This window comes from Curcuma longa, chromosome 4 (assembly GCF_044706935.1).
Source record: "Curcuma longa cultivar G26 ecotype Majalengka, Jawa Barat chromosome 4, ITB_CL_G26_1.1, whole genome shotgun sequence".
In the NCBI taxonomy this organism is placed as follows: domain Eukaryota; kingdom Viridiplantae; phylum Streptophyta; class Magnoliopsida; order Zingiberales; family Zingiberaceae; genus Curcuma; species Curcuma longa.
The window spans coordinates 13,216,059-13,236,796 of NC_133864.1; the positions used below are offsets into that span (position 1 = coordinate 13,216,059).

Genomic DNA, 20,738 nt, shown 5'->3' on the forward strand with positions numbered 1-20,738 from the left:
AGATATTTATGAGATAATTAAGATATGTGAATTAATTATATCCTACAAGAAGATAAGATTGCAAAAAATAAATAAATAAAATTATATCATTGTTAAAGATATTTGATAACTAAATTTTATATCTATAAAGACGAGCACTCGATGCTGGGAACTGTGTGAATGGTGCTGACATATTTCAAAAAATATATTTTTTAATTTGCAGATCAATCCAATCTAATATTAATTATTTTTAAAAAAATAATTTTGCAGGTGGAAAGCAAAATCTACAACAGCGAAGAGACTCTTCAGAGTCCTTCAGATGCTAGTCATCCATCGAAGAACAAATACACTGCGCCATTACATTAATTCACGATGATTAAGCAAAGCATAGACTTTAATACTGTGCTAAATGGATCATTAACTGAGAGCTTATTTTAATCGATCTGTAATATAAAAATGCTATTTGTTTCAGAAAAATTAAATTCTCTTCGATGTATAGAAGAAAGTTGATCGACAAGGTTGGTCCCTGAAACAGATAGCGCAACTAATCATGGAGACAGATTCAGAAAACAGTAAATGAAGATGACGGATATTTGTACTGCTCTTGTTCTTTAATCTCTCGCCAATACAAATTACTTTTTCTTTTCTTTTCAAGAGGAAAATTTCTTGATAGTTTATTCCAAATTAGATAAAGAAAGAGAGCAAGAAGAACAAAAAATCTCGACAAAATTTTCTACGACAAATTATATATATAGGTCACTTGCTAATATATATTATCATTCATACATTCAACATAAAAAGAAGTGAAGATGAGTACTGGAAAACATAAGTATGTTGACTCATCACTAAGATTTTATGAAACAACTGAGTTCTTGTGTAAAAGCATGCGTATTTGTACGACTCAGATTGGATCACAGATGATGTCCAAACCCTAATTCCTCCGGTGTGGGAGAGATTACTGTTCTAGGTTTATAATAAGCCCTCCTTAGGGCTAAACATCTTTCAGCAGTCTCTGTTAGGTTCAACTTCAAATTGAAAGTAGTATTCTTGCACATGGTTCTGAGTTTTGCAAAGTTTGCCAGATGAGATGACCAATAGAGCGTAAGGAAGGGGATGGCTTGCCTCCTCTTTCTCTCTCTCTCTCTGTCTATCTCTCTCTCAGTTTCTTGATGAATTAAATGTATTGGTGTTCCAGCAGCTGCATGCTGCTGCAGCCTTTTCGCCCTTCTCTAAGCTGAGACAGCCGGTACCTCTCCTGAGTCAGCAAGCCACTATCGATTGTTCAGGAGGAAGCGGATCTGGATCAGGCCACTCCTTCCAGCGCTATTATACCAGCTCCTGCCTTCTCTTTTTCTTCGTTCAATTTATGTTTCTCGGCGACGGCGAAAAGGCTCGTGGAAGGGAGCGGAGCTGGGCGGCCGGCAGATAGAAACCCTAGTCGGTGTTTGCCGGCGTGGCATCATCAAGATTCACATGAACTGCCAGCGGTGGTTTTGATTAGAGTGATGAGAATCTTGATGATGCTGCATCGGCAGATAAGTGACTCATCGAGCTAGCTAGCTAGCCACTCTCACTGATCTGAGCTCATCGATTGAGGTAAGGCTTTCGAGAATTCTAAAAGCTGTTCTTATGTGTGTGTGTGCCCCTTGATTGGTTCTTTTTCTAGCATGTAGTCTAAGAGATGTGAGATCTATATATATATATATCAACTTGTTTGGCTGAATATCTGGTACTTATAATTTTTAAGTATGTTACTGACAGAAATAGCAGATGAAATTTTCTCTGAGTTAAAACAGTTACATGACAAGTTGTTTCTAGCTGAAATGGTGTGCATATCTACGACTGTAAGTAGTAGCTTTCGTGTGTGTATACACACACACACACATACACATGCACTTGTTATTATGATCTTGCAAAAACTTGAGACCATATGGTTTTTCTTTCATATTCCTGTGAACTCTCATTACTGATTTTGTGTCCCTTGAATCTTTGAAATTATTCAATGCAAGATTTTGCTCAACATAATAATTATAATAACGCATTTGCATGCACTTTGTGCCTCCCTTGATGTTAATTAGTTTCATTCAGATATACTTGTATAAATCATGTCTCCATTTACTTTCATTAGAGTCAATGCATGAGCCCTATTGGGAGGTCAAGGACCTCCTATTACGTGACCTTGTCTTTTGGAATTCTTCAGTGTTTCTTTTGCATAGAGCTGAGATCTAGTTATAGAGATGGTACATTTTAGGTTTTGGAACTTCAAAAAAGATATATCTAAGTGGCAAAGCAGTTTCTGAAGCATGATAGAGATGAGTGACTGACGCTCATTGTGTGAGGACATGCAAGCATGTCCTTGGATGAAAGCCGAAACAGGAAGACATGCAATTGTTGTTGTTTGAGCCATTTTAATTAATTACTAGCAAAAGTTACATGTTATGTACAGCAATTTATAGTGGGGCAATTTTACAAGGACATGATTTCAGACAAGTGTGTCTCCATTATATATATATATGTGCATTCATTTTTTAAAATCTTTCTTTGATTAAGGCTTATGTTTTTTAGGGTTCATATACACTTGTTGGTGTGTCTCTCTTTTCACAAAATTTTAGTTTATCTTTTCTAAATGTGTGCTATAGTCAATTGAAGTACAGAAACTGCAGAAAGAACTGTAGTTTCATATTCCACTGTAAGTGAAATAGTGAATTATATATATAAATGGATCAGATCATATTGTTTGATATTTAATTATTAGATATCGATTGCAAAATTTCCATAGCCCTAGGTTGCCATAAGAAACTAAAACAAATAAATAAGTTAATTGTTTAGATGTGTAGATGTCTGAAGATCAATTAACTATATTTTTGAACTATTCTTTAACACGTAATAAAAAAATGATAATCCCAGTAGCCACATCCCTGGGGGTGGTCGGCCCGGTCCCACGGAAGTTTCCCACCGACCACCAGGGTAAATCGGGAAGCGCATACGGCGGCCAATCCAGATGCCCAGCATCCTTTGATTGCGTTTACGAGAGGGTGTATACAGGTTGATATTCCAACGGATAGGATCTCCTTCTGGCTCAGCAGATTGGATCACATGGTACAGATCTAGCCCAGTTCCGTTAGGATTTAGAAGTATATCTCTAGCTATAAATAGGACAACTAAAGGTGATAAGAAGAGATGTGGTATCAAACTCTAACTCTATCTTTCTTCTATTGTTTCATCTTTTCCATGATCAAACCTAAATTTCTTCTTTATGAAATGTTAAATCATTTTGCATTGAACCTAAAACTTTTATTAATGTTTCTGAAACTTTTATTATTGTTTAATGAAAGTAAAATTTCAATCTAAGTTATTAACATTTTACTTTTATCTTTCAATTTGCAGCATCAATCAAGAATCAGTATTTCAATCAATCTCAATACGATGAAGTAAAAAGTGAATAGAGTGAATTCTTCTAGCTACTTCTATGTGGGTGTCTAAGAATTGTGTATGTTGTGATATAAATTTTTGAACTGTATTTGAATATTTGTGGATACACTTTTGAGTGAAGTTGATTAAACATATCTCAAATTTGTTAAACATGCATGTATCAAGTTTGAACTTGTGGATTTTATTTGTTGGTTTTAATACTTTATTTGGGTCAATGCAAATTAAATTTCATTTTCAATTTAATAGATATTTATGATATATTTATTCAATTTTAGTGAAATTACTTTACTTTTTTATGAAACAAAATAAAATTAAAGATAATCCAAATATTGTATAAATTTATTAAATTAGTAAAGTGGTAATCAACAATTACTTCGATCGGTACTTTTTACAGAATTGAGGAAGTAAAGAGTCTTTTTATTTTAAAATCGATTCAATTTCAAACTGATTACACATTCTTAGATCCGACAAATACTTTGATTTGATGGTGAAATAATATATAAATTGATTTTTTTACTTCACATGTGTCTACTTCCATAATTATCTATCTATTACTTCGATTAATATCAAAAGACTATCAATCAAATTCTACTAGTGGATTTTTGGATGAATGATTGTTTTATTGTTTATACAGAGAAAAAGATATATTCCAAATAATTAATAATGAATTACTCAACAAAATGTGATTCTCGTTGGAATTAAATATTACCATGTGATTCTCGTCCGAATTACTCAACAAAATGTGGTAGAACATAATGCCTCTCTCACATTATTAATTACACATTTACATTACGAATCTTTTCCCATCAAACTCGTCCTTTGTTATGATCAACCTCTTGTAAGGCTATTGATCTTATATGGACTCAACAAAATGACCCTTAGCTTTTTTTATTATGGACCTCAATTACGACTTGGTTGATCTACAGAAACGACCTCCTATCGCCAACTCTGGATCACAACGTTGTTAGAAAGGGCCGTAGAAAATAAGATTTCAAAAATAGACTTTTAATATGAAATTAAAATTTATTTCAAATTTAGATAAATTAAAGATGAATTTATTACAGAATTATTAATCATTTTATTTTAATAAAATATAATATTTTTTAAAAAAATTGAGATGGAATTTGAAATAAATTTGAGATGAAATTGTAAATAAATTTTATTTAAAAAATAAATACAAATTACAAAAAGAATTTAAAATCGTATAATTTTTTTCATAAAATTTATTTAAATTTAATAAAAAATTAAGACAAAAAATAATCTATTTTAAATTTATATAAATCATAAATAATTTTTTAAATAAAAATAAAATATATTTTAGATTTATATAAATCATAGACACATTTATTATGGAATTATTGTTCAGTTTTACTTTAATAAAATATAATATTTAAAAAAATTGAGATGAAATTTAAAATGTATTTAAGATGAAATTATAAATAACTTTTTATAAATAAAAATAAATATATATTTTAAATAGAATTTGAAATTGTATAATTTTTGTCACAAAATTCATTTAAAATTTAATGAAAAAGTGAGATAGGAAATAATCTATTTCAAATATAAATTAGTGATAAATTTTTAAACAAAAATAAAATTTATCTCAAATTTATATATATCAGAGAGATATTTGCTACCGAATTATTACTCTATTTCATTTTAATAAAATATAATATTTAGGAGGAAAATTTTAAGATTAAATTTGAAATAAATTTGATATAAAATTATATATAAATTTTTATAAACAAAAATAAATACGGATGGATTATAAATAGAATTTGAGATAGTTAAAATTTTTGTAAAAATGTGTTTAAAATTTAATGAAAAGTTGGGATAGAAAAAAAAATTAAATTTATATAAATCAGAGAGGTTAGACAAAAATAAAATTTATTTTAAATTTATATTTATTTTGAAATTATTAATCTATTTTATTTTAATAAAATATAATGTTTGAAAAGAAAATAAGGATGAAATTTGAAATAAATTTGAGATGCAATTGTGTATAAATTTTTATAAATAAAAAATATTGTTTTAAGATGAATTAAAATCTATTTTAAATTTTAATAAATTATTACAGAATTATTAATTCTTTTTTACTTCAATAAACTATAATATATTAGAAAAAATTGACTCTGAATTTAAAATCGATTAGAAATGAATTTACAAATAAATTTTTAAAACAAAAATAATACATATTAGAAATAAAATCTAAAACAATATTATATATTTGATAAAATCTAATAATTTTTTAAAAAAATCTATTTTAAATTTATAAAAATTAAAAAGAAATTTATTAGATAATTATAATTTTATTTTATTTTAATAAAATAAAACATCTAAAAAATATAAGAACCTAGTTTCTTTTTTTTGTGTAGGTTTTCGAGTCTAATCTCTTTTCTTCTCTTTTACTGTCCACAGTCATTTCTTACTATTAAAATCACCTCGCGAGAGATCCCTACCGACGGGACATCTTCTTCCTCATCCCGATTCCCTCTCCGCCAACTCCATCGCCGGAGGGATTCCTCCAGCAGGCACATTCATCCACTACCTTCTTCCGATTAGGAGAGGCGCCATTGCCAGTAACTCATCTCACCCTCTCCCGATTGGGAGAGGCTCCTACCGTCGGCCATCATCGAACTCCCTCCTCCACAAACTGTCGGTCCTGATTGGGACTGAAGCTCCGCCGATCATCATCATCCCACAGCCCTCTCCCGATTGGGAGAGGAGGCGCGACCACCACAGGTCCGACCGCAGACCTTCCACCGGCGTCCACAGCTTCTTCCTTTGTATGTTTTCTCCGATCGGCTGAAGCTTGGGTTTAACTTTCCTTTTGTGTTGGTTGCTCTTGTTGATTGTTGAATGTTTGTAATCGAATTGATTTCCTTATGATTAAGTTCGCATGCACTTGGTTTAAATGGATTCATGCCCACAACTTGTTTGATAAAATGTTTCTTTCATTAAGTAGGTTTTAGTTGATGCATTTAAATAGGTAATTTCATACAATATTTTTAATTTTAGTCATGCTTTATTTTAGTTGAATGTTAGAATTAGGCTGTTCTTCAATTGAATGCTAAATAATTTAGCTATCATGTTTTTGTCATAATCCACGTACATGCTAAATAACTTAGTTTTTTTATAGGGAATTAATGAAACTTTATAGTAGGAACATGCCTAATCCTATGACACCAACTCCCTAATGCTTTAAGCAATCACCAACCTTTAGTGGATAACTGCTAGGATGCAACAAGAGCAACATACTTGATTAAAAATTCTGTATATATTGATTTTTAAATTTTTATTAGATGGTTTATCAGTAACCAATCTGTGATGTTGGCTAGGAATTTTAAATTCTACAATGTTAATGTTGAATTCTATGTTGTTATAGATCTATGATATACAATTTGCTGAAACTACATGAGTTTATAAGTTTAAGATGTTGACAAGTGTTGTTAGTTTTAGTTTGTTTCAGATTCTTATATAGTGATTTTAGTTTCAGTTACTTCCGACAAATATGTTTCAGATTGTATGAGTATAAACAATTTGAGTTTGTCGGCTAGGAATTCTAAAGTTTTCGATGTTGATTCTGTAGATCTGTGTTCTATAGTTTCAGTCTGTCGAAACTATATGACTTTATAAGTTTTTGATGCTGATAAGTGCTGTTAGCTTCAGTTTATTTCAGATTCCTGTATAGTGATTTCAGTTTTAGTTACTTTCAACATATACTTTTCAGATAGCATGAATATTAGCAATTTGAGCATTGTTGGTTAGAAATTCTAAAGTCTTTGATGTTGATTTTGAATTTTATGTTGTTATTGATCTGTGTTATCAATTTCAATTTGTTGAAACTATGAGTTCATAAGTTTCTAATGCTGCTGAAGAGTCAAATATCATTTTGCTTTTTAACTTATCTCAATTCTCACCTTTGATTTAATTGCACCAAGAGTTTTAAATTTTATGGAGAAGAGACAACATTTTCAATGTTGATTGTGTTACTATGATCATGTTGCATGCAAGTAGAGGTATGCATTATACAGGTTGCTTGATGAACCTGCCATGCATATATATTTTTGCTTTTAACAAGGGGCTGGTTAATAATATCTCTGTAGGTTGTATTTATTTTTTTTTAAATTTATGACATGGTGTATTCATTTATTTATTTTTATTTATGTGATATAGCATGTCAAATAGAGGGAAGGATATTGGTTCCAACAAAAGAAGATCAAGGGAGAGAGGACACGTAGATGACAATCTCTTACAATACAAAATGAGTATGTATATTTAATTCTTATTAATGGTATACAAATTGAAGAAACTATTGAGTTACATAATATTTATTTTAATGATGATGCATATAGGCAACATGATACAATTCTTGAACTTAACAATGTACCAAATGAAATACGAATGTATGAATTTTATCATGATAGTGTATTTATCAAATGACATACATTATATGTATATATTTTGTCATAAGATGAGGAGGGAAGATAAATTTCAAAAATTATTGAAAGTTGCAAAAAATTGGAACTATTTATCACAGAAAATAGATAGCGGGAAGCAAAGTTTATTGAGGAAGGTAGAAAAGAGAATAAAATCTCAAGGAGATAGTTATGGGATATACAAATTATTTATATCCTGGAGGATTTGGTCCTGTGAGTTTGTGATAGATGAAATAAAGATTAAAATACTTATGGTGGAATTTAAAATTTTATCAGTTATTTCTAGTTTAATTAATTAATGGTTAAATTTATTTAGATGATGTGAATATTTATATATCTCAATGTTAATGGTATGGTATTTTTGAATTATAAATTAGTTGTTTAATATTTATAATTTATTTGAAATGTGTAATTATTTTTTATAAAGTAATATGTAGATGATAAATATAGAAATAAAATATAATAAAAATTTAGTAATAAATTTTAATACGAATTTATAAAAAGAATTGTAAAAGGATTTATAAACAAAGTAAATTATATTTAATATTTTATTTAAGATAGATTAATGATTGATTTAAAACAAAATTAGATATGAAATTTAAATATAAATTTATAAATAGAATATTAAATAGATTTATAAATAGATTAAAATTATATTTGTTATGTAATTTGAGACAGATTAACAATAAATTCAAAATAAAAATAAAGATAAATTTTGTATTTGAAATTAATTTCATTTGGTTAAATTAAAAATAAATTTATAATAATTTTTTATCTATTTTTGAAATTAGAGATGGAATATTTTTATCTCAAAATTAATCATGAGATTTTTACTAATGAATTTTTGAGACGGAATATTCCTTGAAAAATAACTTAGATGATATTTTTTATCTCTGAAATTTTATTTTCTTGTAATGATCGTTGAACCTTCTACCCACCAGACACACATATCTGCTTAAGTAATTCATATCCCAAAGGATTGCACTTGACCAAACGATCGAAGGCAATGTCTCATTTAATTTGCCTGAGTTAACTTTTAATTTTGTATGGATCAAAGTTAGATTTGGATTGTGAACTAAAATTATTTATAGATAAAAAAGTATTAATAGTCATTTTGTTTCACTAGTAATTCATTCTTTTCACGTAGTGTTTGATCGAATCCATCAAAAAATAGCTAGATGGAATAAATAAGAACTAATTATTTATATAAATTAGAAATTATAACATCACCAAACAAATACTCTAATGTTAATTATATTTGCGCTAAAACTATGGAATTAAATATAACAAAGTTCTTAATTTTCACGAACTAAATAAACCGACAAATTAAATAATAGCACAGAGATATATATTTTCACCGTCTTGCACGAGCTTTTTGTTTCTATGTCGAGTTTATCCTTAGAAATACAAATGAACATGGATGAAATATAATTAACCGTGCCGTAAATTGTTATTGATGATAAATTGGCAAAGTGTTGAAAAGTACAGATCATATATATCCAGCTAGCAAACCTAGAAAGAGGCAAACTGCACTCACTTTTGTCGTCAAGATAACAACAAATTAAATATGGTCCAGAAACGAATAATGGAATACAATACAGACTCGTACGCTACTCAAGCTACCTTGTATAAATTTTACAACAGTCACGTAGAGTAACTTGAAACACGACAGAGCACGTGATAAATTAAATTGCAGGACAACTCTGGCTACTTTATTCTTCTTCAATCAGCGGTTTCACACGGTTGGTTCTATGATCATATGTGAGAAAATAAATCTAGAAATTGCAGTTAGTCACAACGGAGAATAGTATTGCCTCGGCTTCGTCAAAATTCGATCCTAGTCCATTTCAACAACTTTGCTCCATCGTAACGAACTCAACTATGTCCCAGAGATGACTATGACTACCTAAATCATATGCCATAGTGTATCTATATAGTACCTGCACCGTTAATTTTGATCCAAGATTACCATGTGATTCTCGTTGGAATTACTCAACAAAATGTGGTAGAACATAATGCCTCTCTCACATTATGAATTTATGATCAACCTCTTGTCCCCTTCACATTGGGAATCTTTTCCCATCAAACTCGTCCTTTGTTTTGATCAACTTTGTCAGGCTGTTCTATATGTTACCGAAACTGGTCGCTTTCATAATACAATTTCCCATGTAAATGACCTTCTATTGTGAGAACAATATATAGTTGGTAATGCATCGTCCTTTTCACAATAATTGGCTATGTACGTGGACTCGTTAAGCTAGCTACTACTAATCCACATGTCACAACTAAACGCATGGCAAAGGCTCATTTTGCCTTCGTTAGCTTTTAATTTTGTATCGATCAAAGTTAGATTTAGATCGCGAACTAAAAATCTTTATTGAGAAAAAAAAGGATTATTCATCATTTTGTTTCGCTGCTAGTCGAATCTATATGGAATAAATAAGAACTAATTATTTCTATAAATTAGAAATTGTAATATCATCAGACAAATACTCGCTAATTATATTTGCACTAAAGATGGAATAAATATAACAAAGTTCTTAATTTTGACGAACTAAATAAACCGAGAAATTAAATAATAGTACCGATCGAGATATATATTTTCACCGTCTTGCACTAACTTTTTGTTTCTTTGTCGAGTTGATCCTTAGAAATACAAATGAACCGGGATGGAATTAACCGTGCCGTAAATTGTTATTAATGATACATTGGCAAAATGTTGAAAAGTACAGAAAAAAATGGGAAACATCTACAAGGACAAATTAAATATTGTCCAGAAACAATAATGCAATAAAAGACAGACCACCTACGCTGCTCGAGCTTGTATTAGATTTACAAGATCCGTATATAAAGTCCAACAGAGTGTCAGGACACTGTATAATAATTAACTTGAGGCTTGAGAGAGCAAGTGACAAACGAACTTGTACGACGACTATGGCTACCTAATTCTTATTTATATATGTAGCTGCGAGTGTATAGTATACCTGATACGTGTCAGGATTTGAATCCAAGGCATGCAGGTGTAACTGCAAGTTGAAGGTCACCGTTAAAAAAAAATAAATTATATTACGATAAATTTTGCAATGAAAATATTATTATTATAAATAAATCATCATAAAATTTTTATAATAAAAAAATTAAAATTTCATCATAAAATTTTATAACAAATAAGCATTGTTACAAAATTCGTCGCTGATCAATGATAAAAATATTAAAAAAAATTTATCATATTTAAATATGTGAAATAAGATATCAATATGCCACCTCTAATATATTCCCTTAGCTTGTTAAAATAAAGACGATGCATTAACATGTAAAAAAAATATAAATATAAGAATGAAACAGTAAATATACAACTAATTCAGTTACGACATTTGCCAATTTATAAATTAAAACTAAATTTATTTACATAAAGAAAATAATATCATTTTGGATATCTTATATCATATTTTTTTGTGGATTATAGGATAACAAATTTATCCATCATCAAAAATCAAAGTGCTCATTGTCCTCCTTATTCTCATCATCATCGTCGTTATCATCGTCATTAGTCTCAAAATTAGATTTCTTATCGTCATCCTTGTAAATTTCAATTGCATCTACGTCGATCACTATGTCATTGGGATGTCGTAGCATTGGAATAATATATATTTTGGTTTGAAATATGTTCGCAACTTCCTTTTATTGATATGTTATGCCTTCCCGATGTTCTTTAAATTTTTTATGTGTTTTTGTTTTACAAACAACCCACTAATCAATTTTGTCATGTTTCAAATTAGGATATGAATACTTGAACCATTTGTTATGCTAACACAAATGATTCAGATCTCTTATATAATTTTTTATGATTAATTTCAATCAAATTAAATTGTGAATACAACGTCATCTCTCTAACAGGGTTAAACCAGCGACACATAAATAAAACAACTCGCAATTTTAGTCCAAGAAACTCTATCTCTATAATTTCATCCGGTAAACTATAAAAATTATTTCTTCCACCTCCATCATTAGATGATTGAACACAAACTCTACTATTTATTGTTGTTTCCCTATTCTATACTCTTAAGTATGAAAATTATATTCATTTATGAAACATATTAGCCAAGTTAGTACAATTGATTTTGGACTCCATGACAGATAGATTAACAATTTTTACTCAACGTGAGTTTAATTATCATGATCCTAAAATCATATATAAAACATATGTAAAATATCAAGATTTGTGTAAAAATAATTTAAATGAATCTATAGTCTACTTACATAGTTTTTGAACTATGGTGCAAATTCTTCATCGCAGAAATGATCAAACTCATGTATTGAAAGATCATCATATAAATTTTGAAAAATCCTACCATAAAATTTTGAGAATTGGTCGGCGGCACGAGTGGGAAAGGAAGAAAGAAAGGATTTGATTTCAAATCTAAAGTTATAAATTCAGCGACGAATTCAAATTCATCTTCAAATCAACGATAAACTTGGAATTCGTCACTAAATCTACGATGAACTTTGAATTCATAACTAATCTTAAGATTTGGATTCAAAATTTAATGACAAAATTATTTTCGTCGTAAAATTACGATGAATTAAAAATTCATCGCTATTTTACAATAAATTTTGCGGGCAATAATATATTATCCGTGAATTTTACAATGAAAATATTTTATTGCTACTTTCGGGATGAAAATTATATTTATTACTAATTTCGTTACTATTTTGTGATGGAAAAATATTGGTCATTATTTTTATTATTGATTTGCGAAAAAAAATTTATCATTAAAGATCGTCCCTATAGATCTATATTTTTTTGTAGTGCACGTTGGCTACTCTCCTTGGATCACATGGAAAACACCTCCATGGATCACATGGAAAACACCTCCATGATATTTATTACTAATTATATATAGATTAATTAGGATGGAAGTTAATTTGAGGGTCAGAACTAACAAATTAAATAAATTAAGGAGAGGAAGATCGATCATGTGGGATTATAGTTTTTCTTTCTAGATAGTTGGTGCTTTAATGCAAGCTGGAAGTAGAGATCTACGTGCGTGCATATGATTTACCTTTTCATATATGATCGTAGAGTCGTTCGTGTGAAACCGCTGAGTAATAGATTCCATCTTTACTAGCTGAAGAGGATCGAATCAACTCAAGCTACAATTATATTAGATGGTATAAGGTATTTATTAATTTCTTTGATTATCTCTTAATTGCTATCTATGAGAGTGCATTAATAAGAAAGTGGGGCCGATCATATGAGACCGTTAAGATGACGAATTTCACTTCTTACATAAGAGAATGCATTAACAAGGGAACGAAATAATATATGATACATCAAAGAATACATGTCTTATACGGAGGAGGGATCGATCATTATTTTTCCACACCAAATGATATGGTGCCGTTACTGTCAGGTGCAGCCAACGGGACCCACGCATGCAGTGACTTCCTTCGCCGTGCATATACGCACACATGCTTCTCTTCTCTTTCTATATATGCGTGTGCCTCGATATTAGAGCTGCATAAGAAAGTTAGGAAGATGGGGAGGGCACCGTGTTGTGACAAAGCTAGCGTGAAGAAAGGGCACTGGTCGCCGGAGGAAGACAAGCAGCTCAAGCAGTTCGTAGAGAAGCATGGAAGTGAGTGCAGCTGGATCTCTCTCCCTCGCAAGGCTGGTACTATCGTATGCATTATGCGTTCGTGTATACTCTGCATTCGCCACTCTGCTTATCAGCTTGAAGTTAACTGCTGGCACAGGTCTCAACAGGTGCGGAAAGAGTTGCAGATTGAGATGGCTCAACTATTTGAGACCCGACATTAAGCATGGATCCTTCTCTGATGATGAAGACATGATAATCACTACACTCTACGCCGCCATTGGAAGCAGGTCTGTTAATTTATTGCTTAGCAACTTCGTTATAGTGCATTGACGATGGAACCTCAAATTCAACGAGTGTATGTGCAGGTGGTCCATCATAGCAAGCCATCTCCCCGGCAGAACTGACAACGACATCAAGAACCACTGGAACACCAAGCTGAAGAAGAATTTCTTGGGGATCGTCCCTCCGCCAAAAAGAATAGCAAAGCAGAAGCAACGGGACTACTGCTGCGCCTTTCCATCGTCTTCGGATGCTTTAAACCGTTTAATGCTCTGCTTGGCAGGCCTTGAAAGCCTACCAACGTCCGCGCGCCTGCCGAGATCGCTCTCGGCCACTGCCAGTGGCAGAATTGCCTGTACCAGCCCTGGCACTGTGTCTCCGCTCCCGTTGCAGGCTCCAGAGCAGCAGCCTCGTGTTTTTACCAACTTTGAAGTCGGTAACAACTTAAGCTGCCGCAGCGCGGAGCAGAGCTGGGGGTCGGAGAACTCCGTCAGCAACGATCCGCCGTTGCTGGGGTATAGTATCCTGGACCAGGAGTGGGAGCTAGCGGCCCCCATGGTGGCTGCTGCCGGTGGCTCAAACAGCCTCTGTCTTGACGATTACGGCGGAGCGAGAGAGGCAGGGCTGTCGATGTGCTATTACTGAAGCATTCGTGTGTATGTTTCAATTCGCTAGGAATGCGTTAAGCGAGTCGAGCTTACGCCATCGCTTTCCTTCGTCTCCATTTCGATTCTGCTTTCGTACGTGTCTTATCGTGCTCGTCTTGCCGATCGGAGATTCGAGTTCATGTTGTTGTATAAATTTGCTTGCTATTTCTTCTGCCTCCTTCTCTTTAGACAGACAAATAGAACACGTGTCAGGCATATGCGGGCGAGTGATGATCCCCCCAACGGAGTCGGTAGGTGGTGTTTACTGGGGGGACAAGATCGATATGACAATATCTTTCTGTTTCATAAAAGATCTAGTGAAAGGGGACACAAACAGATCGTTTATTTAAAAAAAAATGTTTAGTAGATACCTCGTTTCAATTGAACCATGAGTAAGCAAGCCGATGATCAATCGATGTAGCTGCAGATTTTTTTTGTCGGAGAGTAGAATATTAGTACAGATCTTTGTCGACACGTTTAACTTATTTTGCCTCCAGGAGGAAGCTACAAGTTTCAAATTCTATTATTAGCCGTTATTTGGTAGCTGCAGAGTAGAGTGGACAAAGCTAGCTTGCTCCCTGTCCAATTGTTCCCAGAGTGTTGAACCTGTATAGTAAGTCTCTACTTCAGTAAAAGATAGAATCTGTCATCCTAGTGGTCTCACACGGTCGATTCCACAACCATCTGTAAAGAGGTAAATCAATAAATTGCAGTTGCTTAAGATGGAGGAGAACATTACCTCGTCTTCGTTGAGATTCGATCTTTATCCACTTCAGCAACTCTGTATAGTGATCTCTACGAAATGTATCGAAGTGGAGGGGATCCGAGGTAGAATTGCAACTAGAGGAAAAAAAAAGAGTAGATCCGGTCTTGTTAATTTGGAGGGTTGTGTTGAATGCTAGGTTTTGTTCCTGTGGGGAGTACATATGATCATCCAGTTACTGCACGGCCTTCATGAGTATGGACTAAAAATAATCATGTTATTTGGAAGGTTGTGCTGAATAGTAGGCTTTGTTCCTCCTTTAATTTGTCTTTTGGTTTAACAGAGTGGGTTCTTATGATAATCAAATGAACAATTTTGTTATGCTGAGTGTCTTTCCGTGCATGTGGCATCTGCGATTGACTGTACGTTGAGATGAGTCACAATGCTACGCCGTAAGTCATTCTTAGCATAACTCTGACCTACTTTTGCCCATCACCACTGTACTCTGTTTCCTATGCAGCAATAGGCATGGCCACCACAGACACAGGGTTCATCAACAAGGCAAGACTATAATTCGGTCTCCGAGAGAGAGCCACTGTTGAACCTTCTACTACCAGACACACCATCTGCTAAGTAATTCATGTTCCCGAGGACTGCACTTGGCCGGTGGCCACTGATAATTTTCACATTCCAACCTGGGTCACAGTCCTGGCCAGCACACTGGGCCTCTGTAAAAATGGGCTGGTTCAGATTAATCTTAATCTGCAATTAATTGGACGAAATGATCGAGAAACTGTGAAGTACCATTTAAGATCAAACAGTTGCAGAGGAAAAAAAAAAAAAAAAAGAAAGAAAGAAGGGGTAGAACAGAATAAAATCTGCCGTATCTTTGTCTCTTAATATTTATTTCCTTTCGAAAGGACTTTTTTTGAGCTTTCCTATCAAATCTGACCGATCCACATTCTACCCACCAAGCGTGCTGACTTTTATAATGTGGAAACCTTTATTGCAGATGTTAAATCATGTCCCTCTCCTTTCTTTTGAAAGGAGTCCTTCAATATTAATAGCTGTTACAGATTAAACTATACGTTCCCCAAAAAAATTGATCAGCGTGCAGGAAAAGGGAGCACGATACGTTCTGATCATGAAAAAGGAATGATGATCAGCTAAATACTGGACGCTACAAATCAAAGCATCAGTTGCTGGATGGAGGAGAAACGACGACGTGAATCCTGTGAAATCTCTTGTTGCCTTGCTTGCGAGGATCAACCAGGCTGTGCGTTGCAGTTCCAACTTCCAACAACACACGGCGCATGGGCCTTGACCTCTGATGGGATTGTCTATGGCTTCTGTCCTGTCTCTAGCTAGTCGTGTTCTTGCAAGAGAACAGTTGGCCCCATGGATCAATAGAGGTGTTAAATGAGTAGGAAAGTTTAGGGCCTGATTAGGGATGATGTTGAGATCGTGCCGTAAAATGAGAAAAACAAGAGAAGAGGGAACATAGAATTTTAACATGGTTCAGTAATATGTCTACTCCACAAAATGATCAAGAATTCTCCACTTTAATTTAATATTTTAGGATTATAAGGTTTCTATTTATACAGCCCTAGCATATATGGTATTTTAGATCAAAATATCATATATTACTCGAATATCCTGAATTAACCGACGCCTCTAGAATGACTGGCTCGTGCTTTTAGGCATGCCCGTGTCAACGGTCTATCGAAACCCTCAAAAAGAAATATGACTTGGTTGTGCTCTATGAACATGACCGTGTGATGGAGGGCTCAGAAACCGACACAACTTGACTGTGCTTCTCAACACGACCGTGTCAATGACTACCCCTTATGAGTCATACTCCAACAATCTCCACCTTGATAAATATCCACTCCTTTAGAGAAACACGAACATCTGAGAAGAACTCTATTTGGAATGCCAAGTTGGGTTGCACTCCTCTAGCAACTAGAGAAATTGATCAAAGTAATTGATTTTGTCAACATATTTGCAGCATTATCAGAGGTGTGGACCTTTTCAAATAGTATTTTATCGAAAGATATCAACTTTCTATTCTTATGAAATCTCACATCTATATGCTTGGTCTTCACATGATACACTTGATTCTTCACCAAATAAATAGCACTCTGGCTACCGTAATATAACTTGACTTTACCTTGTTGAAGACCCAGTTCTCTAACCAACCATCTAAGCTAGAATGCTTTCTTTGCTACTTCAGTTGCTGTTATATACTCCGACTCAATAGTAGATAATGCAATTATAGGTTGTACCATGGATTTCAAACAAATATGTCCTCCCGCCATAATGAACGCATACCTTGTAGTAGACCTTCTGTCATCAAATCTTCTGCATAGTCTGCATCTACATATTTTGTAACTGAAGGATCATTCTGTTGTCTGTTGAATATGATGTTATAATCTGTAGTATTCTTGAAATATCTAAATATCCACTTGGCTACATCCCAATATTGTCAGCCAGGATTTACAAGAAACTTACTCACCATACTAATAGTACGTGCCAGATCAAGTTTTGTGCAAACCATAGCATATATTAGGCACCCCACTACACGAGCATATGGAACCTTTGACACGTCTTGAACCTCATCCTCTGTCTTTGGTGCCACGCAATGAACAATTTGAAATGATGCACCAAGGGTGTACTCAAAGATTTTGCATTATCCATGTTGAACATGTCTAATATCTTTTCAACATAACTACACTGAGATAGTCACAATCTCCTAGAGACTCTGTCTTTATGAATTTACATCCTAAGAATCTTTTTGGCCGCATCCAAATCTTTCATGTTAATTTCTTTGCTCAGTAGCTTCTTCAACTTATTGACCTCTCTTATACTCTTCGCAACAATCAACATATTATCCACATTAAGTAGCAAAAGGATAAGTGAATCATCGTCAAGACTTTTCACATAAATGCAGCAGTCATACTCAGATCTTTTGTACCTATTTTGAATCATGTAGAAATCAAAATGCTTATACCACTGTCTTGAAGACTACTTTATCTCATAAAGTGGCTTTTTCAGTTTACTAACTAAGTGCTCCTTCCCGGGATGAGTAAATCCTTCCGTTGTGACATATAAATCTATTTTTCTAAATAACATGAAGAAAAGTTATTTTTCACATCCATTTGCTCCAATTGCAAATCATAATGTGCTACCATAGCCAACATTGCCCTGATTGATGTATTTTTGACAATCGAAGAAAATATTTCATTATAGTCAATCTTCTTTCTCTGTGAATAGCCCTTTGCTACTAGTTGAGCCTTTAATTTTCTTCCTCCCTTTTTGATATGACTTCCTTCTTCTTATATACTCATTTGCATCCTGTAGCCTTTTTCCCTTCAGGAAGTTCCGCCAGATCCCATATTTGGTTCTTATGCACAAACTCTATCTCCTCCACCATAATACTCATCCATTTGTCCTTCTCTGAGCTAAGTATTGTCTCTTGAAAAGTAATAGGATCTCCACTACTAGTGATAAGTGCATAAGAAACCAAGTCTTCAAAATCATACCTAATAGGTAGTTTAATTGTACGTTTGGTCTTTTCTGTGACTATAGTTTGATGCTCCATGTGCTTTTAGCTAACATCATCAAAATCATAGGTTTTTCGCTCCACCTACACATTATCTGTATTGTTGCTGTAATTTTCTGATGACTACTTCTTTTCCTTCTGAGTACGATGTAATAGGATTTTATTATTATTGCTCGACTCATATCAAATCTTGCTCCTACCACGTTCCTAGTTATCTCTCACTCCAAGCCCTTCACCTTGAGAAATCTCATTGCTAGCTTTCTTTCACTAATAAAAATCCAATAGAGCACTTGTGGCTTCCTCTAGCTTGAGAGTTTCCTTCCCTCAAATCAGAGTTGTAACTAAATTTTCATACATACTAGATGACGGTAGAGAATTCAACAACATCAACGCCTTGTCTTCATCTTCAATTTTCACATCAATTCATTTTAGATCACTTACAATCTAATTGAATACGTTGATATGCTAACTCAAATTTGTGTTATCTGATAGCTTAAGCCCCAATAATTTATGTTTAAGATAAAGCTTGTTGGTTAACGACTTGGACATATATCGACTTTCTAGTTTCTACCAAATTGTCATTGGTGATTCCTCATCCATAACATGATACATCAGGTCATCTGTTAGACAAAGCCTAATCGTTGCCATTGCCTTCATCTGTAGTTCCTCCTAGTCTATCTTCTCCATCCCATCTAGTTTCTTTTCGTCTAACGCTTTCACCATGCCTTATTGCACCAATAGATCTTTAACCCTCCTTTGTCATAATTTGAAATTTCTAGTTTCATCGAACTTTACAATATCAAATTTCATAGAAGAGATTCGAGATATGCTGAACCTCGCTCTAATATCAATTGTTGAGATCACGTCGCAACAATCATAAAGAAATCGAAAAGAAAACAAGAAAAATGAGAGAAGATGGAACACAAAATTTTAACTGGTTCAACAATGTGCCTACTCCACAAAATAATGCGATGTGGCATACCCGTGCTCTATTAACACGGCTGTGTAAAGGAGGGCTCAGAAGACGACACGACTATGTCAATGACTGTCCCTTATAAGACATATACTCCAACAGATGGCAATGGATCAGGTTTAATTGGGTAAGATTCCATATCGTCTATCCTAATCCCCATCTTCGTTTCCATCAGTATTCAACTTTCATCTCCATCCTCGTATCCATCGGAGGATCGGATATCCATCCTCATCATCATCCTCATGATATCCATCCAACTATCAATTTTTTTCTCATTCGATAATCAACTTTAAGTGTCAATCAGCACTACTATTGTGTTGATTTTTAAATATCAATACTACAGCAGTGTTGATATTTGAAAATCAATATCAACTGTGATGTTGGATCAATTTTGAATTCCAACATCATAGTTGGTGTTGATTTTCAATATCAATACCAATTGAAAATTAGCATCAACTGACAACTGTGATGTTGGATTTCAAATCCAATATCACAATTGATATTGATTTTTAAAAATCCATACTGTTGGTGTTAATTTTCAATCAAAGTGGTATTAATTTTTAAAAATTAATATCATTAATTGAGTATTCAGGTCGAATATGGGTAGAATTATATTAGATATTTACATCTAAAAATTTTTATATTTAATTATTTAATTGGGTTTAAAAAATTCTTTCATATTTTTTTATTTAGATCGGATATCGAATTCTATATCAGAGAGGAAATTATCATTCTTAGACCTGATTTAGTCCCTACACAACAAGGCTTGTTGGACTAACACTGCACGCAAATGCACAAATCTAAGCTAGCTAGAGTTGGAACCAGGCCATACTCTCAAATAAAACTTATGTTAGGCGTAGACCTCGATTAACTCGTGTGGCACTTAAGATGACCCAAGCTAGGTAGAGGGATCCAACTTTCATTATTATCTAAATCCAATTCCGTTATTTAAAAAAAATTAATAAGTAAAATATTTTTAAAAGGGTATTATTTTAAATATATAAAATTATAATGCGCTTTTTAGAAAAATTCGAAATCCAGATGCGTCTTTTGAAAAAATGCTGTAAAATAAATGATAACAAAAAAGAGCATCGTTCTTTGGTCGCCCACCTTCCAGCTTTTTC

General features: G+C 33.1%; 1 protein-coding gene across 1 annotated transcript; it reads left to right on the forward strand.

Annotated features, from left to right (window-relative positions):
- The first annotated feature begins 13,389 nt into the window (after positions 1-13,389).
- Positions 13,390-14,374, forward strand: LOC141827113 (transcription repressor MYB6-like). Its single transcript, XM_074714381.1, has 3 exons — positions 13,390-13,525; positions 13,608-13,737; positions 13,816-14,374. The coding sequence occupies exons 1-3, from the start codon at positions 13,390-13,392 to the stop codon at positions 14,372-14,374; spliced, it is 825 nt and encodes a 274-aa protein (XP_074570482.1).
- The last annotated feature ends 6,364 nt before the right edge of the window (positions 14,375-20,738 follow it).

Bases quoted from the DNA above. Each gene is read 5' to 3' on its own strand.
- LOC141827113 (XM_074714381.1), top strand. From the start codon at position 13,390: ATGGGGAGGGCACCGTGTTGTGACAAAGCTAGCGTGAAGAAAGGGCAC. The intron at 13,526-13,607 runs GTACTATCGTAT...CTGCTGGCACAG, and splicing joins CTCTCTCCCTCGCAAGGCTG to GTCTCAACAGGTGCGGAAAG. The intron at 13,738-13,815 runs GTCTGTTAATTT...GTGTATGTGCAG, and splicing joins TACGCCGCCATTGGAAGCAG to GTGGTCCATCATAGCAAGCC.